The sequence below is a fragment of the Zophobas morio genome, unplaced genomic scaffold, assembly GCF_036711695.1.
Source record: "Zophobas morio isolate AGI-343-1 ecotype UQ-CSIRO unplaced genomic scaffold, CSIRO_AGI_Zmor_V1 ptg000005l, whole genome shotgun sequence".
NCBI classification, from domain to species: domain Eukaryota; kingdom Metazoa; phylum Arthropoda; class Insecta; order Coleoptera; family Tenebrionidae; genus Zophobas; species Zophobas morio.
This window is the reverse complement of record NW_026972110.1, coordinates 493,159-518,781: the sequence shown is the minus strand read 5'-3', so window position 1 is coordinate 518,781 and position 25,623 is coordinate 493,159. Positions and strand designations below refer to the sequence as shown.

At 35.7% G+C, this 25,623-nt stretch overlaps 2 protein-coding genes and 1 long non-coding RNA gene across 5 annotated transcripts in view; 1 reads left to right on the top strand and 2 right to left on the bottom strand.

Moving 5' to 3' along the window:
• LOC135121091 (uncharacterized) overlaps nt 1-25,500 on the bottom strand; it is an 82,903-nt gene extending 57,403 nt beyond the window's left edge. For all 3 annotated transcript variants that reach the window (XM_064045430.1, XM_064045418.1, XM_064045426.1), the window contains exon 1: nt 25,309-25,500. The gene's annotated coding sequence lies outside the window, so the exon portion shown is untranslated. The remainder of the gene's footprint in view (nt 1-25,308) is intronic.
• Nucleotides 11,676-12,141, top strand: LOC135146093 (uncharacterized). The gene is made up of 3 exons (XR_010283676.1): nt 11,676-11,796; nt 11,846-12,027; nt 12,081-12,141. It is a non-coding gene; the product is annotated as an uncharacterized LOC135146093 (long non-coding RNA).
• Nucleotides 13,077-13,854, bottom strand: LOC135120652 (uncharacterized). The gene is made up of 2 exons (XM_064044992.1): nt 13,654-13,854; nt 13,077-13,559 (listed from the first exon to the last, which is right to left on the bottom strand). Exons 1-2 carry the CDS (start codon nt 13,852-13,854, stop codon nt 13,077-13,079), a joined length of 684 nt encoding a protein of 227 aa, XP_063901062.1.
• Nucleotides 25,501-25,623: the final 123 nt, after the last annotated feature.

Sequence of the window (25,623 nt, the reverse complement as noted above, 5' to 3'; positions counted from 1 at the left end):
ATATGCGAGAACATAAATAATACATTAATTGCTAATATGCAAAAAAATAAAATAAAATAAAAATATTATAAAAGAAAAATTATATTACATCAAAATAGAAGAGAAATTTATTTTTTATTTGTTAAAAACGTTATGTACGTCCTACGTCGTTGTCAAATGTAATATTTAATGTAATTTCTTGATCCGTACTGCGCCACCGTTCTATTTAGGTAAAGATGTGGGGACAACAAATCTGCACAAGTTTCAAACTAACATAACTTTGTTATTCAATGACGAATCAAAAATGTGATTATTAACATTTATAATACCCACTTTAAAGAATACAGTCTGCACCATGTCTACTTGCTTCGCGAATTTTAATACTTGTTTTAACACGGTGCCTTAAATTTGTGAAAGGCGACATTTTTGTCTGCCAGATTCTTTCAACAAAATACACAGCTTAATTCTACATGTGTGGAGGGTTCCCACCCAATTTCACAAATTCCTCTAAAAGGTGTTTGCGAAATGCACCGACAAAAAAAATGAAAATTGGTCTGGATGAATAGCTATCATTAAGAAAAAAATGTTCTAATAAAAGTGTTTTAGTTTTCGAAATAAAATTAATTCAAAATTTAGTCAAAATAGCATGTACGCTACTGAGTTAATAGTGATTAAAAACATAATGTGGTTACTAAGAAAAATGTACCATTGTAAGTGCATTGTAAAAAAAAAAAAATGTAGTCTTCATTGTTTCCTAGTAACTAAAAATTCCGTCAAATTTATTGACTTTTAAAATGGCAGCTTTTTCTATTGCCGAAATGACCGATATGGTCTTGATTTACGGAAGAGCATTTGGAAATGCTCATGAAGCGCAGCGTCTCTACTAGGAGGAATTTCCAGGCCGAAGATTGCCTAATCACACAACATTTAGTGTCGTTATTCAACGTCTCCGGGAAAACGGCAAATTTCAGCCAAGTACGACGAATCGTGGTCGTGAAAAAACCGAACATGTTATAGATGTGGAACCAGAAATACTAGAAATTGTGGGAGAAAACCCAAGCATAAGCATTCGCAGATTATCATACAGATTAGGAATTTCTCCGTTTATTGTGTGGCGAACCCTAAAAGAACAAGGGCTACTTTCACAAGAGAAGGAGTTTTTAATTCTCGTAATACTCATATTTGGTCTCATGAAAATATGCATGCCATATGGGAAACGCATTTTCAAGACAGATTTTCAGTAAATGTCTGGACAGGCATGGTTGACAACAATTTGATAGGTCCATACGTTCTGCCCCCTCGCTTGATGGCGGTTGCGTATTTAGATTTTTTAAACAACGATTTAGGACCACTTTTGGAAAATATACCCTTAAATGTTCCTAGGGATCTATGATACCTTCATTGTGGGCCCCTGCACATTATGCCGTAGAAGTGCGGGAATGGTTTGACCGAAACTTTCCAAACAAATGGATTGGGACGAATGGACCTGTGTTGTGGCCACCTCGTTCTCCCGATCTCAATTCCTGTGATTTTTTTTTGGGGGTTACATGAAGTAGGTAGTTTATCAAACTCCAGTGAATACGGTGCAAGAGTTGACAAATCGCATTCAAAATGTTGCTGCCCAGATTAGGAGTAATCCAGATGTGGTTAGAAGAACGCAGCGGTCATTAATTCGGCGAGCAGAATCATGTGTGCAAAATAGAGGCTGTCATTTCGAAAACTTGTTGTAGTTGTTGGTTTAATGTTGTGTTAATTTTATTCTTTATTTTTATTTTGATTAGTAAAGTTTTGTTGCTTATCGTCGTTGAAAAGTCTTATTCTTATTAGTAGTTTCTTTTTGTTAACTATGCTCATTCATTAATAAGTCTGTACATAACTAGAGAAAATGACAACAGCCTGAAAAAGAACACGCAGACGATTACCTATCATGTCGGAATTCCTGTGGAACCAAGATCGGCGGACCACTGTACAGAACCGCGTTCTTATAAGAACTGAAAAAACCACAGCGGGACGCGAAAAACGGGAAAGAAGACCCGCGACTTTGGACAGTGGTTCGCCGGCCCTCGTTCTAATAAAACCTCGACGCAAAGAAAATTAAGTAAAAATGACTAATTACTACCATTTAAAATAATTCTTTACTTCAAAATGTTTAAACATCCAGCTAAAATTGAGTGTTTCTGAAAAAATAATTTTGACTTTTTACTTGAGATTTTTCAAACTTCGCCTTTCGTTGTCAGTTTTTGGTTGCTATGTTTTTACAAAACGTGAATTAATTGAATCTGATAGCACCTCTAACAGTGGCGCGAATAAAGCTTGGATAAAGGGTAAATCTACTTTACAACTTCTGATAATACAACAGGAGTTTTTTTCATTCCCTACGCTCTCGGGAACACCTTCATTTTTTTGTCGGTGCATTTCGCAAACACCCTGTATAATATTCAGTTAACTATTCCATTATCACACACCCAAAATGTAAAAAGTTCCAAGAGGAACTAGCGATAACGAGTAAGGTCAAAAACCTACGTGCGTAGTTCGTTCTCTCTCGCTAGGTGTCGGCGGGAAGTTTGAATGTCCATGGCCATTAATCTCTAAAGAGATATGGCCGTTTCATTCGACATTTTTTAACAAGAACGGAAAGTATGCCATGGAGTGACCGTAAACTAGCGAATTCTAGTGATATGTGTATTAATTTTTAATTAGAGATCTCTGACATTGATTTTTTTATGCTAATGTGAGCGACAATTGCAAAAAGAACGTCAAAATTTTAGAAGTATTATTTGTGGGACAAGACCAGTAAACCATTCTTTGAATTTCCAACTGACCAACATTTAAGAATCACATGGTATTTCAAAATTACATGGACGATGTTCAACGGTGACTGCAGAAACGAAAGGCCTGTCACATGAGACAGCATATGCGTTGAAATTGAGAGCTGAGAGCACATACGTATCTATGTATAAAATTTCTTCTGAGACAAGCAATTCTCAGTTTGTATAAGGATACTGTATCACAAACAGATATTTATTCGGTTTCTGTCGCTTTTTTGCCAGCGAGGGTAGATTATTAAAAAATTGGGTGACAAATTTCACTCTGATGACTATCACTTCCTTTGTCAGATGGCACCACTATACGGACATTTTCAATTGTTTGGATGGCCAATTCATAAATGCCGATTGGAACGGCCATATCTCTTTAGAGATTAATGGAGTTGGCCATGGAATATCTTTATGAATGTCTATGCGCAGGAAGGGGGAATTGAATTGTCTGGGCGCGGGTGCGGGAAGTTTATATGTCGGTCTCTCTAGTCTGCGCGCGGGAAGTTTGTGCGCGAAAAAAGCGAATTTGCCTGGTGAGGAATTCGAACCCAATGATCAACCGTACTGTTTTACCACACAACGAACCAGACTTATTATTATTAATGTAGCGCCCTACAGAAAAATTTCAAAAACGGGCGGCAAACCGATATTAGATCAAATATAAAAACCCAACTACTAAAATCTAAAGAACCTTTGAATACGCCTGTGTTAAACTCTTAACAATTTGTTCCCAATTATCGTAAAATATATCAACTCTACTGCTAATTCCGTTGTAATATTGGCACATATTGTGCATCGGCGATTTCAGCCCTACAGTTGTCCTACATACTGGTAATTTAATGTATATTCATCTCTCGTCTCAAGCCTTGGCACAAAAAAATTAATTTTCTGTAGAATGTCAGAACTGGAGCTTTTACCATGTACAAGCTTATAAATAAAAAAACACTGTGCACTGTTCTTCTAAATTTTAAAGGGACAATATTGAACTTATCAAGAAAATCCCTTTCTTTCACACCTTGTGGACGATATATTATTTTTTCTTTAAAATATAAATATTTCAAGAACCGCCTCTGTACGTTTTCCAAAGCTTTACTTTGTTGCATATAATAAGGAAACCAAACTTCAAAACAATATTCCAATTTACATCTCACCAGACCAAAATATAAAATTTTAAGTGCATCAATATTATCAAATTCTCTGGTATTATGCGTAATAAATCCCAACAATTTATTCAACATTGCTGTCACATATTTGATATGTTCATTAAATGACATCTGGGTATCAAAAATTATTCCCAAATCAGTAATTGCGGAGACTCTCATAATATCACTCCTAAGAAGGGCATAATCAAAATTAATTTTATTAATGTTACGGGTGTAAGACATCACCTTACATTTGTTGCTGTTAATCTCCAACTCATTTAACTTATACTATGATAAAGCATTGTGAACGTTGTACTGTAATACCAGGCAGTCATCTACGGTATTAATGTTTTTATACAATTTTACATCATCCGCAAATAACAGGCAACATACCTCACTAAAGATATCAGGTAAGTCATTAATAAAGAGTTGAAACAACAGCGGACCCAAGTTACACCCTTGAGGGATGCCTGATAATTGACAGGTACAACTTAAAAAACTTCAATAAAGAGAATCCAAAGGATTCCGATTTAGCAAGCAACAAGCAGTGGTTCACTCTATCAAAAACCTTGACTATATCAAGATAAATAACATCAACCTGTTTACGAACATCCAATGAATCAGATATAAATTGAGAAATGCTCACCAAATTAGTGCTCGTCGAACGTCCTGGTACAAAACCATGTTGAGCCGCCGATATCTTATTCTTTAGTAATTCAGACAGGCGGGAATATAAGATGCTTTCAAAAATTTTTGAAAAGTTGGATAAAACTGAAATAGGTCTGTAGTTCTTTACATCAGATGTATTACCGCCCTTATGTAACGGAACTACCGTTGTCCGTTTCCAAACCTCCGGAAATACAGAACATTTTATACAAAGATTAAAAATATAATGCAATGGTTCCAACAATACACTGATACAGTCTTTCACCAGAAATGAAGGAATTCTGTCATGACCGGCACAATGATTAGATTTTAATTTTTTTGCAGCAATTTCAATTTCTTCTACATTTACCGACGTTATATTAATACAAAAAAAAACATTGTTTTTATTGTAGAAAGAATCATTTCTTTTATTATTATTTTGACTAAAGACACTAGAGAAATAATCTGTAAATGCTTCTACAATTTCATGATATGAGTGGTATACGATATTATTGTAAGTCATAATTAGGTATTGCCGCCGATGCTTTTCTATCACGAACAAATTTCCAAAATCCCCTCGAATTCGATTTGATAGAATTTCATTTATATCACTGCTAAAATCTATTCTTTGTATTATTTTAGCATATGATGAACAGGAGGAACAGTAAGGAAATAAATGTACTAAATACAATAAGTAGGTATTGTTGGTTGTCTAACTTGCTTGTAATCAGAGAGCCCGCATTTTTTTATTTATTATTCCCATAATACAGGGTGATTCACGAATAACGTCCGCTGTAATATTTGTGTTTATGCAATCCAAAATACATTTTCACAGGCTACTTCGCGAATTATTTATTTAAATATATTTTTTTTTAAATCAGAGTTATCCAAGTTTGAGAAACGTCAAATGTGTCAAAAAACCCTCAGAAAGTAAAAAAAAGGAGAAGGTCAAGTTCGGCATCTAACCCACGACCTCAGGTCACCGTTCCCCTAGAAATTTCCTACGCTACGAAGCCTTGTATCCCGTGTTGGTAATACATTAATTAAACTATTATAACTTGCAAATGTTTTTTCGAATATTTGAACGTTTAGCGAAAAAACTTAAAGCGGATTCGTACACTACAAGTATAGGAGCATATTTTTGTATAACATTTAGATCATTTTTAAATACAATTCATTGAGATGGCGTCATAAAATTGTTGGTGGGGATGATTAGACAAATTTTGGTCGGAATTTAAGGAGACTCGCTAGGCGAGGTATAACATTTTCTTGGTTTTTTGTATGAAAAAATGATATTTATATAGATGTATCATACATCAAACTGCAGCTTTTTTCATATTCTAGAGCGCAGAGGCCAGTTCATTCAATTAAAAAAATATGGCTAAGAAATATCGTAAAAAAAGAACCAAAAGCCCCATTGTATGTTTTCTTTTCAAGTTTTTTGAGTCATAACCATCATAGAATCGCTTGAAAATTCGCACAAGGACAAAGCATCACTTTTTACAGGCCGCAGAGTCATTAAATGTTTGTTAGTGGTACAATTTGTTTAAATAATAATGTGTTTATTAAAATCAAAATTTACCACAAATTAAAGCAAAATACGTCGAATAATTTTAACAGGAATATCAGAGGAAAATTACTGATCTATTGCTTAGCAGAGTTTTTAACAAAAACTAACAATTATTGAAAAAAATGGGTATCAATTCGACAGAATTTTGGCCGTTAGTTCAATACTTTGCCGATAGGAGCGCCACTAAAATTTACGGAAGCGACTTTCCAGGTAAAACACTTATCGCCTGCTCTATCATAAGCTGATTGTTAGCGTTCTCGGCTGATTTTTCTAATTTATGGAAAGGAACTCAGTTTTATAACAAGCCGTCAGGACCGGTCGTAGTAATCTATTGTAGGAATTTAATTTTACGCAATGAGGTACTATCATAAAATCGAATTAAAACTGGGGAATTATAATATTTTTACTCCACTCAGGATCCTGAATTCAATACACATGATTACTAAAAATTCATTGTAATATTATTGTTAATAGATATTTTGCTTTCTTAATTAATAAAACTAATAAATATATTTATAATAATAAAAAATATATAAAATACAGCTTCTGTTTAACACGTATAAGTAGCTAAGTGTATCTACTACTTATCCCAGAAAGGAGGCGTTTTAAAAAAGCCCTACGTCCAGTAGCTTCTCCCTTCATTGTTTACTCGAAAAAAGTGCTCGTATATGATTTCATTTGCCGAGAGATCATTTTCAAAATATATCTATAATAAAAATATGCAAGTCTTCGTGATGAAAAATGTACTCCTAATAAATTACTAAAGTACATAAAAAATAGAAAAAAAATTATTTATTTAAAAAAAATCTCTCGCAAAGGCAAGTTCCTCTTTCTTCTTGAATTAATTATTTCGGGCAATAATCCGCCAAAGTAAAATCTGCCAAGTTTATCTGACATCTTTTTCCATATTTCTTCGTCTTTATAATTTTTTTCTATATTTATTCCTTTGGGTGTCCACACAACAAAATAAACTTGTGAAATACCCGTAACAAGCACTTGTCCCTGGACTTGAAAGTAATAATCATGTTTTTTTTTTTAGTTTCAATTCTCTGTCTGTCAATGTACAAAATTTGATTATTTTTTTTCTAACCGTTTCTTCGGGAGACAAATCTTGCGATTTTGAAGGGAATTTAATTTCGACTAATGCACTCCTATCCTCTAGAACCCTGTCTGGACTAGTAGCCAAGTAAGGAAATTGTTTTGAAATAAACAAGCAACATGGTTCAGTTTTTATACTTTTATTTACTTCAGCTTTTTCCTCCCTTTATTGTCCATAGTATGTATGACTATTACCTCTAAATGTACTGTACAACAGAGACTCCACACTTTTAGCTGTTGTTGTAGTCGGTCTACATATTGTTCATAGAAATTTTGTATTTGGAAAAAAAGTAAAACTTCTTCATTTTAATACCTATTCCTATATATAACAGTTGTAAATTATTGTAAAACTGCCACAAATATTGAATGGTGAATATATCAAGGAGGCAATTACATTTGAAGTGGAAACTGCATTATATGCTGAAGAAATGTTTTCGCATGTGTCTCCAGATCAAGGCATGAAAGAAGAATAGTTATTTATGCAACAAGTGCAAACAGTGACTGATCATTGCACGCGACGTAACAATTGTCCGACGAGATTGAAGGTCGAGTCGGACAATACGTCAAGTGCAAGAACACTTTTGCATGTGTTACATACAACATTTTTTCTACGTCGTGCACCAGTTTTATTGGAGACTTAAATAAAATTCTACAACAACTAAAAGGTATCATCATGCTGTCTTATGTTAGTTATCCGTGCTACCATGACAACCAAACAATGTTTCCAAAAAAACCAATTTGCAAAATAAAATAAAACGCCATAAATAAGTAGTGAATGAGTGTTTTGAACCGTGCTAACCCCAAAATGAGCGATTCGAGCGAAAATGGAATAAACCCTGAATTACCGAGATGGCCAATGCGGCAATACGTAATTTATTGCCCGAGAAATCCCGAAAATAATATCATCTGACATACTGTTAGATATTACAAACGGGCGACCCGGTAGGTTCGTCATGACAACAAACAATAACAGATGAACAAATTGTAAAAAGTAATGAACTGTCGTTTTTGTATTCTGTATTTCTGCGTTGTTTTTACTAAGGTTCATTAAAGCTTCTACGAGCACGTACCTCTTTATTCGTAATAGGTTATGGGCCCAGACATGCCCGTAAAACAATTGGTTTTGTAAGAAGCAAGAAGCTTAGTGCGCGGTGTGATAAACTCATCTCGTGGTGAAAGTCGTGTGTCGACAGCAGATCATCGCAATGAGTAACAATTTCGCCAGAATAGATAATAGTCTGTCTCGAGAAAACTATGATACCTGGAAGCTGCAAATGCAAGCACTCTTGGTCTAGAACGACGAATGGTCGTATGTCAACGGGGAGTACAAGAAACCGGATTTAGTAGAAGGAGATCCGAACTCCGCGAAGGCCGTAGCAGAATGGGTGAAAATGGACAGCAAGGCAAGATCAGGCATAATATTGTGCATAGCACCAACCGAGTTAAAACAAATCAAGAGCTGCACAACGTCACGCGAGTTATGGGTAAAGTTAGAAAACATATATCAGAGTAAAGGTCCAGCCAGGAAGGCTACGTTTTTGAAACAACTAACCTTACAGCGGCTTAATGAAGGCGGCGATATTAGAGACCACATAAACAAGTTTTTCGATGCTGTTGACAAGTTACGTGAAATGGATATGGATATAAATTCAGACCTTCTAGCTATTATGCTATTATACAGTTTGCCAAAGAGTTTCGAGAATTTTGGTTGTGCTATCGAGTCAAGAGATCAGTTACCATCCCCAGAGGTTCTTCGCTTGAAAATTACCGAAGAAAGTGATGCGAGGAAAAGTGACACAAGGAATGTCATTAGTGCCAATCACAATGCCATGTTGACGAGGGGTAGACCAAAATTTCACTCGAACGCGGGCAACGGCGTTAGCAAGTTCAAGTTTAAGTGCTACAAGTGTGGTATCGTGAGGCACAAGGCAATTGACTGTAGATCCAAAAGCTCTAAACGCACCCAAGAGGTGAAGGCAGCGAAAAATGACAATTTTGACTTTTGCGCTAGTGAAACCATGGCCGACTAGTATAAAGATTATGGCCTGTCCAGAGGTACCATACGTGCTGCCATCTATTAATAATTCAAAAACGACAAAAGAATTATTAACACTTTTTGAAAGGCACAAAACCATTCATACCGAAACAAACCACCATTACACATTTTGAAGTCTCATAATGTCAAGTCAAATTAAAATTATGCTAAATTATTAAGTGTGATTATTAATAGATGGTAACACGTATGGTACCTCTTGGACAGGCCATAATCTTTATACTAGTCGGCCATGGTGAAACAACTTGTATGACAGGGATCCTGACGCAACAAAAGTCAAGGTGGTGTCTGGATAGTAGTGCAACATCACACCTATGTAATAATGGGAATGAATTTACTAATATCAACAGCGATAACGTACAAGTGTTGAATTTGGCGAACGATTCATCAACACGAACGACCGGTAAAGGTACAGTAAAGTTAACAACGGACACTTTCGGTCGGTAAAGAACATTTACCTGCATGACGCATTACATGTACCTGATTTACACACAAACCTAATGTCTGTTAGCAAGATTACACATAAAGGGTTTGACATTGTATTTAAACGAGACAAGGCGTTTGTGAAGAATTCGAACGGTGAAATTAAAATGACTGCCGATCGAATAGGAGACTTGTACTACGTACACGAGTCCGAAAACGGCATGAAGAACACTCAAGATGAACGAGTTGCCTTTCAGACTTCTGTGGAAAAATTCAAATTATGGCACTATCGCATGGGTTATCTCAACCCCAAGAGCATGGTGGAAGCAGACCGTTAGGAACACGTGATGGGTCTTCAGTTAGGGAAGAAAGATGAAAGAGGCGAAAACTTCACGTGTGTTGTTTGCAGCCAGGGGAAGAAGACCACGACCCCTTTTCCGAAAAAATCTTCTAGATCGACGCAGATATTAGATTTGATACATTCGGATGTATGCGGGCCAATGCATGTCGAATCGCTAGGTAAAGCACGTTATTTCATTGAATTCATCGATGACAGTTCTAGATGATGCGAAGTCCGCTTCTTGAAGTCCAAGAGTGAAGTTTTGAAGGTCACCAAAGAGTACGTGGCCATGCTCGAAAATCAGCAAGGAATAAAGGTGAAATGTCCGATAATGGGGGCGAGTACACCAGCCATGATTTCGATGAATATTTGAAAGAAAGAGGGATTAGAAGATTAGAAGACATCATCCCGAGCAGAGTGGTCCAGGCCGTCCGCGAATCGAAAGAACTGGTTTGAAGGGAAGACCTCGAAAACGATACAACCTCAGAACCGAAGAAACCACGTTGGCAAGCGAAGCACCAGTATTTGGTTTTCTTTCCGAAATTCCATTAGATCAAGCGTTGAACGGTGCCGATGCGAACATAATATCCGTTCGCAAAACTCCCGCACTGTCAGTGTCAGATTTGGAAAAAATGACCTGAGTGTACTCAGTGGTGAGATGCGAAAAACCTGTACAATATGTTGCAAAATTGCAATCTAGTGACAAATTAGTAACTAAAAATAACTTGTCAAATAAAAATGTCAAAAGCACATTAATTGAAGATTTTTATCAATTTAAGTAAAGAAAGAGTATGACACACGAACGACAACGAAAGCTTTTTTTTGAATAATATATATTTTTGACCTTACTGTCCACTTCTACGCTTCTGGTGCTACAATTTGTTTGAATTACTGACAAATTCTTTAAACACATTGAACACTTCAGCAACTCAAAAAGGTAAAATAGTTAATAAACATTTGATTTTTCATTCATTAATTTTGAAAATTTGAAATTCAAGGCGGTAATCATATAAACTTAAAAATCTTTTAGGGGATTATTTCTCATACCAATAGAATGTCATTCTGACAGTGCGGGAGTTTTGCGAACGGATATTACAACCGGTTCAAAGAATGGTGTGTAGACAAAAAGGTTGTGCAGTTAACAGAAACCGTGGTTCTGGCTTAGTTTTCCGATCGGTCAACGAAGGTAAAGCGTTCTACCCTCTGGTCCGAATATTCCATGATACGTGCTTCCCTTTCGATAAAAGAAAATATAGATATACTCAGGATCACGAAGCAATGCGTACACGTCATGGATGACGTAGATCCGTTACCAACACTAAATCAAAAATACGCGCCGCAATATGTGGCAATACGGATCAAAATCGATCAATTTGGGGGAAATTATATTGGTACGACTGATAGCGAAACATGCTAAAGTTTTATCGATTTAACAAGTGTCATTGGTGTCAACTTTGGTTATGTTGTGTTATTGTTTGATTTTTCGCGTTTTTCTACTTTTCTGCTCGTGTAATCGTATCAGTTCTTCTCAGAACTATAACAGTTCTTTTTAGAACTCCAAGTTAACTGTCCTGTACCGTGGTACGTGTCGCTTGCTTTAACGTAAACATTCCACTATGCCGAAGCCCTTGCACAAAGATGTAAAGCAAATGGACGATAATTTAGTGGACTATTTTGCTAAAGAACGCGATAGCGGGGGACCTCTTTTACCACTAACAGCTGTTCAAGACGTAAGTATGTGTATTTTATTACAATTAGTAATGCAGTCACATTATACAGAGGGTTGCTGCTGCTCTGGGTGTATGTGTGCGAACAGTGAACTCCGTGGTACAACAAATAAAAACCGGAGAAGGTGTACATTCTCCCAAGAAATAGAGACCCCCGAACAAAGCAAGTGTGTGATATTAGCACTTCGGAGCACTGTGCTATTCGATAATGCTTATATGGAATGGTCGAAAAAAGTATGAATTTGATGCGCACGCCTTATACATAGATACTAACGATTATTTTACAGAAATACATGTTACACGATCGCCATTAATTGATTGCTTGAAGGAGAAACATATATTTGAGGGAAAAATTTTACATTCTCTATTCGGTTTCGTTATTCGCCAACCAGTGTACGGAAGCGTCTTATGGAATTACAACATGTTGTTCATGCAAGAACCAAATTCTTACGTGAATACATGCACAATCAACAGAACCCAAATCCTTTGCCATGTGTATATCTTGATGAAACATGGATATTTGAAAATGGTTCGGTAGTTAGGTCATTGCAAGACGATAGTGTCAAAAGTATCAGGGGCCCTATTCTTGAACTCATGCGACTCACTTTCGTATACGAAAATCGTTCATTTCGTATACGATTGTCAAACTTCGCATTCTTGAACCGAAAAACGGTCAGTCGTATACGAATTTGTCGTACGAAAAGCAACGCATGGTCTTTACCGAGCGAAAATGAATTTCGTATACGAAAGTGGGTACGATTATTACCGAACTCGTACCGAAACTCAGCGAAGCGCATTGCTGACAACTGAGTGATGGAGTGATTTTGAGGTTAACTCACATGTTTATGTTTACCTACATTTTCTGTTGTGATTGTGTGAATAAAAAAAAAAGTGCCTTTAGGTAGATACAACGAGTCGCAGAAAAGGACACGATCTATAATCGAAAGGTGTAATGGTGTCTTGAAAATGAGGTTTAGGTGTTTGCTTAAACACAGAGTGTTGCATTACCACCCCGAAAAAGCGGGAAAAATAATCAAGGCCTGTGCAGTATTGCACAATATGTGCATTGCTAATAATGTAGAAGAACCAGAAGACAACGATGAGGTAGAAGTGGATTTTGGTATGAATATCAATGATGAGCAAATTGCACATAACGAGCGAGTCAACCCGCAACTTGCTGCAGGGCGCACAATCCAAGCTCGAATAATAAGAAATTATTTTTGAAAATAAATGATATATATTTATTATTTTATAATAGACTACCATTATTTCTCCTTAACCTATTAGCGATTATTTTCAGCGATTCTGCGATTTCTTCTTTGGCCTTTACTTGCCGCTCCAATAAAAGAATTTTTTTTTTCATAATATTTTCCTTTCATTTTGTTTTTTTCCGTAGTCAGTTTGACCAACTGCTCTGATGCTTTTAGACTCTTGTCTAATCGTTCTGCGGGACGGGCTTTCCGCTTTCTAGAAAATTGGGGTTTTTCTTCGGGTAAAATTCTCTCTTTTTTTTTCTCTTCCACTTGTTCTTCTGTCGGCTCTAACAATTCTGCTGGCAGTTGAGAAGAACTATCTCCATCCCAATTAAACCTAATCGTGGATTCGGGGACGTCTTGACCTTCTATAACGGTATTTCCAATTATTTGTATTATTTTCTCTTCCCCTGAATCTAGATCTTCCGGAGGTGGCCCACCACCGGTTTTCTTCGATTCTTTAATCATGTCAGCCTTTTTCGACTTCGTTTTAGCCTTCAAGTCCTGCCAAGTCTGTAAAAAATCGATACCATTACAGTTTTCAAATATTCGGAGAATTTCATTTGTTAAAAAATTACGAAGCTGTATTTTTCATAATTTATCTTACCTTTCTCCATTGTTTCCAGTCTTTTCGGGCCCCCGGAATGGAATTTAGTTCTTCGGCAGCCCTGTTCCACAGGTTTTGCGCTGTTTTAAACGTAAAATTCTTTGTGAACTTCCCCTCGAGTAATTCTTTATTTTCTTGCATGAACGAAATTAAACGTGTTTTTTGTTCACTTGAAATGTGCGCACTCTTCGTTCCACTCATGTTTTTTTATTAAATAAACTCACAAACTCTCGAATATAACTAGATAAACTCCTCGTCGTACGGAGTACAGTTTACAAGTGAACAAAATGACCAAACTTAGAAATAAACAACTTAATCCCTAAATCGCTATTTCCGTCCCAACTTTCGAAACTGATAACATTCAGCCTTATCGTCCCAACTTTCTAAACTGATAACATTCACCCTTCCGTCCCAACTGTCTTTTTGAGAAAAGAGAAAGTCGTCTTTAGGAAAATTTCAACCCTTCAATTAGTAAGTGATTTAATACATTTTTATACCGGACACATGTTTTAGAATAAAACATAAAGAATTATGTTATTAAAAACAAATTATATTATTTGCTGTTTCCAGTTATATTGATATCACTTGATAGTTAACATAATATTCACAGTAAAACCGATAAATTCCATATTATTAACTTGCGGGACTTCCAATTAATCTTTGTTGTACTTAAAACGTTAAATTTTCCCTCTCATCTTCCATTGGTCGATAGTGGTTTCTGACAGCAAAGCATCATCTAGGCCGTATGAACTTATCTACGACTGTACGCAAATACGTCGCATGCGAAATTGTATTCGTCTAGCGCTCAAGAATACAGAGCGTGCGACTTTCATCTTTCGCATACGAAATCACCATGCGACGATTTTCGTATACGACTTGAAGTCGCATGAGTTCAAGAATAGGGCCCCAGGATGTTCAAAATAGAAGGGAAAATTTAGTAATGTGTCAGTTTCACGTTAGTTATTTATTCTTCTCACTATATTTTAGGTATATTGTATTACATGCAGGTACAAGCAATGGATTTATTGATGAAGCAGCGCTAGTATTTTCTTCTAATACCAAAAATCCAGACTATCATGGCGAAATGAATCAACAGAATTTTCTCAAGTGGTTTCAATTGCTCATGAATCTTGAAGAACCATCACTGATTATTATAGACAATGCCAAGCTACCACAGTACCCTTGCAAACAAATGTCCCAATGGTTCATGGAAAACAGCAGAAATTCGTGAATGGCTTTAACAACATGACATAATTTCAGATTCACAGCTGTTAAAAACGGAACTTCTTCATTTGGTTGCACAGTAATGCATATACTATTCTCTATCGTTTCATTTAAAATATCATGTTTTTCAAAAATAAACCTCCAAAAACGTATGTTGCCGTGAATTAGGCCAACAGAATGGCCACAGAGTATTGCGATTGCCGCCATATCATTGTGTGTTTAACCTTATAGAAAATATTTGGGGAATTACTACAAATTTTTATTCCAAACACATTGGGCGTGATGGTTATGGTCAAAAAATTCCGTGGAAATGTGGAAAGAAGCGTTAGCACATGTCACGCCCACAATGTGGAAAAATACTGTTGACCATATGAATAAAATAATACGGGAGTGGTGGGAACGGGAATTAGTATTTGACCGTGAAGAGATTGTGCCGTTTATAATCGACATTAACGAAGATTCAGATTCTAGTTTTAGTGATTATGACAGTGAAGATTCTAATACTGCAGAGGGCATTCAGCCACTGTAACATGTAGGTTATTTTCCATTACCATCCTAATTGATTGTACTAGCGGCATGTTCTGCTGATGTCTTTTATAATCACACTATCACTTCACTGGCCAAATATACAAATCACTGGTCAGACGACGACGTTGTGCAACATGCATACTTATTATTGTTTATACTTTACCTTTGTATCTATTCTATGTCAATAAAGTAACCTGTCACAACTCTTCAATGCTGTCTGTTTGAGACGTATGTTAACATTCTCGTTGGTAGCTTTAAGTACAGTATGAAGCCTTGTACCACCCTCCAAGTATGTGTTTAACACCCAATTGTCAGCAGTTTTTACCAGCAGTCAATGCAAAAATGAACGTTCTTAAAGCCAGTCATTCACGTTCCAACGCCGGGGTACGATTGTATTGGATACAACTGCTGTACAATTCTGCTGACAAGCAGCAGTACACACACGTTATGACCTTGTACTTAAAAATTTGCGATCGTGGTGGCAACATGTCCGAAGAAAATGGACTTTTATACCTGCTTTCACGGTTTGTATAACGTACACTGTCCACACGATCAAATTTCCATCCAATACAATACGATTGTACGGCTGCAGACAGACTTGTTCACCAACCGTCCACATCCAACCGATTTGCTTGTCGCATACACAGACGTTCAAAAACATTTCAATTTCGTCATATCCTACACAATTGTACCGCGGCGTTGGAACGTGAGTGGCAGGCTTCAGTGACTAGAAACACGTGAAAGGGGTTACAGTCATGATCTTTCCTGTGCCTGAGTTTGTAATTCATAGCGTCTATGCAGCCTGCAGCATGCCCTTGTGTGCTGAAACACTGCAAGTGTAGCTTATTTCTTAACTGTTGCTTCACACTAACGGTCTTCTCATGCTATAATCATAAATAGAACAAACCAAAACAATAACAAGCCGACATGTTTGTTGACAGTTTTCAAACCGATTCATTTGTATGATAAACGTGGTAGACGCATGACGTCATACAGAGTCCGTGACGTGTACGCATTGCTTCGTGATCCTGACTATATACATACAATTTGACGTTGATTAGATTGACATTAAAGTGCAATAATTTTGTTTTTGCGCTAGTGCAAGAAAGTGCCACTCTTTGCACTCTAAACCATTGATACGAGTAATTTTTTACACGATTGTAGAAAAAATGTTTTTATTGCATCTGATAGTTATGGTAATAGTAATACAGGAGATTTATGTTTACCTGAAGTAGGTGGGCCATCACCAAGCAACAGCTCAAGTTCATTGCTGATAGAGACATTAACGAATACAGATCAAGCTCGTCCATCGTACTTTGGACAAGAAGTCAAGCACCAAAAGAGGACGATCGAGCGAAACTCCACATGCTAGTCATGTATAAGAGACACCACTATCAAAACGAACGCAAAGTAGGACTGCCTTGGAAGAAAACGTAGTAAAAGTGGGAAATTGTATTGATTGATTAGAGCAAAATTTTCAAAAAAAACTAGTGACAGTGTGTTTGGTGAATTTGTGGCCTCCGAACTCAGCGGCTTTAAAACTAGTATCGTTGCTGACAAAATCAAATCAAAAATTTATAATTTACTGTTTTAGTTTAAACATTCTGAACCAGATAGTGATGTAATATTGTAATTGCTACAATGAGATTAAAAATGAAAAAACATTTAATAAAGAAATGCGTTCTGCAATAATTATTGGTTACTTTTTACTTCCCGAGCGTAAGCAAGGAACGCTTGAGAGAATCTAGGCTGATGGAAAGTTTTTGAGGGATTTGTTTTACTGACGAATGTTCATTTGGTCTTAAGGGAAGTTAAAATCGTCAGAACGATCAAATTTGAGCATTACACAACCCTCACGTGGTTTATGACCATCGTTATCAATGGCGTGCAACTGTCAGTGTATGACTGGGGCTTCTAGGACATCATGACATTGCACCTTTTTTCATCGAATCCGGATTGAATACTCAGAAGTAGGACAATATGCTAGCTCAGCAAATACTTTCTGGGACTCGAAGGGTGCGGCATCTGCAGCGGGTCGTTTACATCCAGGACCAAATCTCCAGCCATACAGCTGGCATAAATGTTGTTTATTTCAACCAGTATTTTCCCGCAATGTTGGAATGGAAAGTTTGCACCTCCTCATTGGCCTGTGCATTCGCCGGATTTAAACCCCTGGGAATTTTTTCTTTGGAGATTTCTTCACGACCATCTGTATACAAACAATACCAACTATACAAACCGAGACGCGCTGAAACAAGCAATCAGCAATATTGTCTTCAGATTTCAACTCAAATGCTGATCAACATGCGTAGGAGTTTTGAAGATCAGCTTACTTACTGTACAGCTGCTGAGAACAGTCTTTTTGAGCAATTCTTGAAAATAGTGCAATACTTCTCCAGATTCGTACATTTGATTACTTCATTCATCAACAATTGCTAAGTTTTGTTATTTGTAGTTATCTAAATGGTTCATTAAAAGGTTCTCTTCAAAAGCGCCAGCTGTTTTGATGGTAAATCTTATCATCACACAATAAGAAAAGCGGGCCCTCGGTTTTTCATCTAATCGCATGGCATATTAATGAGATTTTAGTAATAAAGACTCGACCAGCACCAGCAACATAACCTAATAAAATATTTTGTGCAGTTTGTGCATTTATTCCGTTTAAATTGACCTACAGTAATCGTCATAGTGGATAAAATAATTCAATTTGAGTCGTTCAGTGATTACTGAGTGAGGCAGCGCGAGTACATTACTAGATTGAGAGCTCCCAGGACATGTCACAATACTGCCGATGGGGTTTTGAGGAAGACCAGCTGCTCGAAGTCTTCATCTCGGGCTTTTTGGATACGGTGTGGGTGTAGTTCGAGATGGCTCGTTTGACGGGGTCGCGCACTATGACGATTGAATGGATCAATTTGTGCATTTATTCCGTTTAAATTTATCCTACAATAATCATCACACTGAATAAAATAATTCAGCTTGAGTTATTCGTTGATTTCTAAGAATAATTTTCTAATTTCACTTTGACATTTTGATTTTGCATGGTTAATTAATCGAAAGACGCGATCGCCGAACTTCGACAGTGCGACGGAACATTTCGCGACAATTCGGATCGGGCGCGAATTTCAAAATACCATTTTTAAAACCTTTTTACAGTGAATGAGCGCGATGCAACGATTTGAAAAAAATACTGGCCGATAGCCCTCTTCGACCTCCACAAAGGCATCACTCAATAATAGCTTTAAAAGTGATCTGGGGAGATATTATAAAATAAAAACCAATTCCCATGCTAATTCCCTATATCCAGACTTGGATGCGGCACCCTGTATAATCTACCTATTAAATTGAATGCATCGTTCAACACCAACAACCCTGCATTAAAAATATGTGACTTTGGAAAAACAAAAGATTTCCAAAATTACCGTCGCTACTATAGGCCCAATGCGAGTGCTTGTTACTTTTTTTTTGACAGATTTTATTTATTATCGTACAACAATAACAACTCTTGAATTGCATGACTCGTGGTACGAATACGATGATATTTGACATTTTGACATTGGGCATAAATCGTCAAAAACTCATATTTTAAAAGTGAGGTTATGTTTATAAATGAAATTTATAAGGTTCTGAAATATTTCACGTTAGTAAATGTACTTGCAGGTGAAGTAAATAATTAATGGAATATTTGTTTTATAATTTTCAACATTTACGTCTGCAACAATATTTTTCATTGACTCCTAAAAGAACAAAAATCTCGACGCCACTGGTCGATTTTCTCCGCGCAGCTTTCGATGACTCAACGTGCTGTTTTATGAAGATTTCTACTATAGTAATCTATCACTTAGATAAATGCATCCCTACGAAATAGTGCAACAATAATACATTTTTTCTACTTTGCGTTCTTAATAAGTCTATTACGATACGCAATCGCGTGTCGTAATAAATACACTAAGTGCTATAATAATTTCACTAAACGTAATGAAATTTATTTTTTTACCGTTGTCATTACGGAGGAGCTAGCTGCTAGCTGTTACAACTATCTATATACCATCTTTTAACTTACCCTCAATGTTTTAACCAGATTTTGAATTTGATGTGTTTTTATGAAAAAGGGGCAAAGTAGAAAAAATACTGTATGACATTGTTGGAAAAAAATCGGATTTAAAAAAAAACAAAAATCAATGATTTTTTTTAAATCACGATTTTTTTTTATTTTTTTTTCTTTTTTAATGTTTTTGATTTTTCTTTGATTTTTTTACTTTTTCGGTTACCCACAATAATTCAAACTTCAAAAGTAGTAAGAAAAAAATCAAAAGTTAGTGACCAAGTTTTAACTTTTTATTATGTTTATTCAATTTTTAAAAGCTTTATATTTTATTTAGTTGTTGTAATTTTCATTTTCTGCGTATTTTCAAACATTCACAAATCACAAATATGTGGCTCTGCCATGTTTGAATCGTGCCTCTATCGGCAAATGTAAACTGCAGCTGACGAAAAAAATACTTTAAATTCCCAGAGTCTGATTCTTTTAATTTTGGGAAAGTGTCGTAAAACCATGGTCAGTTTCTTTTATTGAAAGCTTGAAACGGTCTGCATGCATTGTAGACATAAACGTAAACATCGCGGTGTCCCAGAAAGGCCTACGTAAATTGCGGCGGTACGCAGGTAGTACCCTCATTGAATTAAATTGCATTTAAAAGACTAACATGCATTATATGTTCGTAATTCTAAAAGAAAATTTAAAAAAGTCAAGAATAATTTAAATCTATGATTTTTTTTTAAATCACTTGATTTAAATCAGGCCAACTCTGCTGTATGATACTCGTTTATAAGACATTTTGTCGCACTTACTCATTTTTGCGTGCGACAAAATGCTTCTTATAAAACTCGTATCACAATATACTATTCTATTAAATTTACCTAAGCTTTCGCAGAAGTCATCACAGTATGTTAGGCATTTCCCGGAGTCATTGGATTACTAGTACTTATTTACTAATATCATCAATCCTTTGGGTTTTTAGGTAAAAATAAAGAATAAATATTACAATATAATGCCAGCTTAAAATCTAAAACGTAAAAAAAAATCTAGAAAGTATTGTATAAGTCTGAGGAACTTCACAATTCACGTTATAGGAGAATTATAGGCGACGGGGATGGTAGCTTTTTAAAAAAAGTTCGGGCACATTATTTTATAGAAAAAATTGAATGTAGAAATCACATATTTCGTAACTATTGTTCTAAAATTAGAGAAATAGTTAAAACAATGAAAGCAGATATCACTCTTAAAAATGTTCTTGAAAAGAGTATTCTAAAATTTAGAACAGCTATTATAAATGCTATCAAATTTCACAAAAATGAGCCTAGTCCTTTACATAAAAAAATTGAAAATCTTAAAAAGGATATTTTACATGGACCGCAGCTTATACATATTTGGCAGTTCACGAACACTCTGAAAACCATTTTTGTCATTAAAGTGGACAGTCAAATGATATTTTATTTTCTACTTTCGCAAATAGTGTTTTATACGAACCGTACAAACAAGTTTTAAATAGAGTTGCAACTTTGTAGTCTAGTTTACTTTTCGATGTTGATAACAAAGCTGTGGAATGCTACAATTCTGTCGTTAATAAATTTGTGGGAGGAAAAAGAATACATTTTTCTGGACGAGGGTCGTATCAGGGCCGATGCTTTGGTGCGGCAATAAGTTATAATAAGGGTAGGTTCTTGGTTCAGTTATTCAAAAAAGTTTTTGGAGAGGCCAATGTTGCTGTATACAGAGTGTTTTCGCAATATATGCAATAATTTTAGCCACGGCATCACGTGCCGTAGTAGTACGGAAATATAAAAAAAACAAATTAAAAATCGAATGGGGCAAAACCCCCATGAACCACCCTCGATACGTTCAATATGAAGTCACTGATTCACCTTGTAAACAGTAAGTGGAAAAACCTTCGAATAAAAACGATGTAAACACTTTCAGCTTCAATTAAAAGTAGAACCCATTTTTCGCTGCTTATCATTCGTTCATTCATGCATTCATTCATCGTTAAAGGTCAGTGCGAAAGATTATTCGTTGTAGAAACAAATGGTGGTCCTGGAAGGACCGATTTTTGGTAATGCTTCATGGTTTTGGTTTTGATTCTGACGGATGTTTGGTCCTTGTAACAACGATTTTGCATTGTTTATTAGAATAAAAATAAGGGCAACTTAGAATGCTTTTTAGAAGAAACGTCGCAACATATTTGTTGATAGGCAAAAAAACAGCGGAAGTTCCAGGAACTGTAGCAGCTACCACCTCCACTTGTTGAAGCTCTTCGATAGTTTCTGGACACTGTTAATTTCCATAAACTGTTTCGTCCAATCGATATCGGCCCACACATTTATGGACGACCGTCGTTGAAATCCTAGTTCTTAACAAGCGTGTGGATTTTCATCTGACCAAATGTGAGTGTTGTAGCTGTTGAAAACAGCATTGCGATTCAATCCTGCTTGACCCGTAAACAGAATGCACTTTAAAAACCCAGGGCGTTCACGACACTACTGTAACAACCATTTGCAGTAAATTACACAACGTGGACAATCAGCGAGCTCCAAACCTTGCACTTTTTGAACATGGTGTGGATGTGGCCTTGCTCTTATAAAAAGCGATTCACTACAAACTGTGAAACTCCAACTTCAGCTGCAAGTCGGCGAGTACTAATGTCGGGCTCTTCTTCGACACGTTCCAAAACTTGTTCTTCAGCTTGCAGTATTCTTTCTACCCTATCACGGCCACGATCGTAACTTTGCGGTTGAAGGTACATGCCATGGTCTTGGAGATGCTATACCACTGATGCAAATGTTCGCACATACGAAATCTCGCGATTTGGAAAGCACTCGATCCACAATTTGCTGCAACTTATACATGACTGGCCCTTTTCGTGTTTTTGTACGTTTCTTATCACTATCACTCACTTTTTTGGTTCTTAATCTGAGACGTTCTGTAACATTCACTGAAAAAAGTAGGTCAAGAAATACTACCAGCGCGACAATCTTATTGTGAGCTATTCCCCATTTTTTTTATTGCACATATTTCGAACTCACCCTGTATACGAACGCGTTAGCGGAAAGAGATCGAAAAAATAAAAACGATTAATAAAAATAAAACCTATATTAAAAAAACGCGTATCCAAAGTGCGGATTCCGATGACGGCAAAAAATTTTAGGAGCTTCTCCAGATGGGTTAATAAATTCTGATTCAATTGCAGAGATTAAAAATAAAACCATTAATTTGTACAGTAAATGCACATAATACAATCGTTTTTATTATACATATTATTGATTATTATTATTATTTACATTTTACAGTATTTTCATTTATATTTTCCAGTGTAATTGTTAAATATTTAAATGGAAAAGTTCAGTGTATAGAGAAAAGGTTCTCGGCACTCCGTTTACCAAACACAAAACGCAAAACGATTACACCTATGTATACTTGTCCAAAAGGTATAAGGTTATATGACCATCATAAAAGTAGTTGACCGCAAATAAATACCCCCTTTGTGTGTTTCCCACTAAGCATACCGGTTGGCAATAAATCGTCTTCTAAACATTTCTTGCTCACCTTTAACAGGGTCGGCTTTCAAAGCGAGTGGTTATTTCGGAACCCTCAGCGGCTGCAGGTAGTAAAGAAATAGTGGAGTGGTGGATTTTCATATTTAGTGAAAGCCGCCCCTGAACGAAACCACAACAGCCGGTCGAGCTGCAGTGGACACGTTATTTACGACCCTAAAACCTTTTCTATTGTAAACAACTTAACTTCGACACAATGGGATGATTTTATGATGGCCATATAACCTTATAGCTTTTGGTCCACTATAATTAATATATTAATTAGTAAATATATTTTCTTAATTTCGTTACTATTGTATTTTGGTTCAAAAGTAACATAAATAGTAATTATCCTTCTTTTTAATGCTATTGTCAGAGACTTCAAAGCAGGGTTGGAAAAAAATCGGATTAAAAAAAAAAAACAAAAATCAATGATTTTTTTAAATCACGATTTTTTTTGTTTTTTTTTTAATTGGTTTTGATGTCTTTGTTTTTCTTTGATTTTTTTAATTTTTCGGTTACTCACAATAATTCAAATTTTAAAAGTAGTAAGAAAAAAATAAAAAATGATGTGCCTTAAGTTGGAACTTTTAATTTATTTTTATTTAGTTTTAAAAACTTTATATTTTATTTATTTATCCCAGATGTCTTTTTTGCTATTATTTTACGACATTGCCAAAGTTAAAAGAATCGGACTGTACTTGTAAATTGCAACGCCTTCGCGGTGTCTCAATAAGAAAGGTAAATTGCGGCGGTACGCAGGTTGTACCCTTATTGAATTAAATTGCATTTAAAAGACTGTAACATGCATTATAATATGTTCGTAATTCAAATAAAAAATCAAAAATGATTTGAATCAATGATTTGTTTTAAATCACTTGATTTAAATCAGGCCAACCCCGCTTCAAAGGGTGGTCAAATAATAAGGTATTTAAAACGTGCTCTATTGTGTGGACCAAGTTATGCTTACCGCCTCAGCTAATTTTTGGGTTGTCTAACATACCAAAATTTGCCCCAAATGTATTGTAGTTTTTTACAATAACTAAAAGAAGTAAAATTATAGAAGAAAACGAAAAATGGCGCCTAAAAGTAGAAAAAAATTCTCTATCACCTAGATATTTTTTAAAAGCACACTGAGTTATAGTCTTCGCTGAAAACTAAGTATAACTCGCACTTTTATTTTTTATTTTAAAAATTGCTACTTTTTTTGAAAATACAAAACGCTTCCTTAAACATTTTTGTCATGAGCATAAATCCCGTACAACCTCACTTTTACGTTGTGTCAAAATCAATACAAAATCAATAGCATGGATACAAATTCGGATTGTCATCTGTACGCGATTTATGTAATAGTAACTGTACTAAACTATGTTAAAATAAAGGCGCAAAATGGATCGGCGGTTTCCCTTATTTTGGCATCTTTTATTAATGACTGTGGAGGAGCCTTAATTTTGCAGATTTGCTAACAAATGAGTATGCAACCAGCAATACCTACATTCTATGGTGCACATTGTTTTAATTGATCGTTAATAAAGCACGTTAACGTTCAATTTTTGAAATAAAATGAGTTCTTAATGTAAGCATTAATAAATGATTATCGGAAACGTTTTGTTAATAATAATAATTAAATCCTAAACTTTTGCTAGTTTGCATTTAAGCATTGAGTGACTCTAGGTAACTCAAACGTGATCTAATTTGAGCTAGTCTGAAGTGAAATGATCTCCTGTCATACTTAAAGAGTTAAATGAAAAGCAGTTGTTGACGGTTTGAAAAGCGCCATAACTACAGTCAAATAGAAATGTCCAATTGCTCTCTGAAACGATAGCTAGTCTACAAACATTTCAACTGGTCTTTGTAACTGGAACCTTAGACTGCTTTAAGTAAATTACCACTAATACTGTTTTCATTTTAATGGTAGATAGTTCTACATCATACACTGCAGTTGCTGACATTTTCGAAATGCATGTTATAATACAACTATGCTCAACTTTTTATTGGTTTTATGCACATGCAAATTGGATATATCATATTTGTCGGGTCACCTTACTGGCAATTTTTAAAATTCTTTGATTCATAAAGAAGTTAATACAAAAAATATCACACAACGTTAATAATTCGAAAAGTAAAACCGCACCTATACAAAAATTAAAAAAAACAAACAAATGATCTAAAACAAAACATGTGAATTTTACCAGTAACATTACCAATACCTATTTGAGCCAAGAGAAATAAGGGCTGCCTGTTTATAAAACTAAGTGCTCGCCACCCTTCTCGCAAGGACATGAAGCGAAAACTGTCATTTAAAACACTTACCCAAAATGAGGTTATTCTCTACAGAACAGAACTAGTAATCCGTCATCTGGCACTGGGCGCGCACTAACAATACTTTGCGTCTCATTTTTCAGTTGAAGAAATAGATTTTAGGTTAATAACAACAAACAATACACAAAACTGTTAATTTAGCACAAGGCAGGGCATCGCCGTCAGGAGTTCACATACGCGCAATGTTACCTATTGTCGAAAATGGCCGATTGATATGTCCGGAAGTTTACGATTTGGCGAGCACTAAGCATGCGCTTTATTTCTACTTCATCTGACCGGCTGATGCTGATGGTCTGTCAACTGTCA

What these genes read in the sequence shown, in the direction of transcription:
- LOC135120652 (XM_064044992.1), bottom strand. Translation starts at nt 13,854, where the DNA reads ATGAGTGGAACGAAGAGTGCGCACATTTCAAGTGAACAAAAAACACGT. An exon ending in ACTGGAAACAATGGAGAAAG is followed by an intron (nt 13,560 to 13,653) that starts GTAAGATAAATT and finishes GATTTTTTACAG; the next exon opens with ACTTGGCAGGACTTGAAGGC.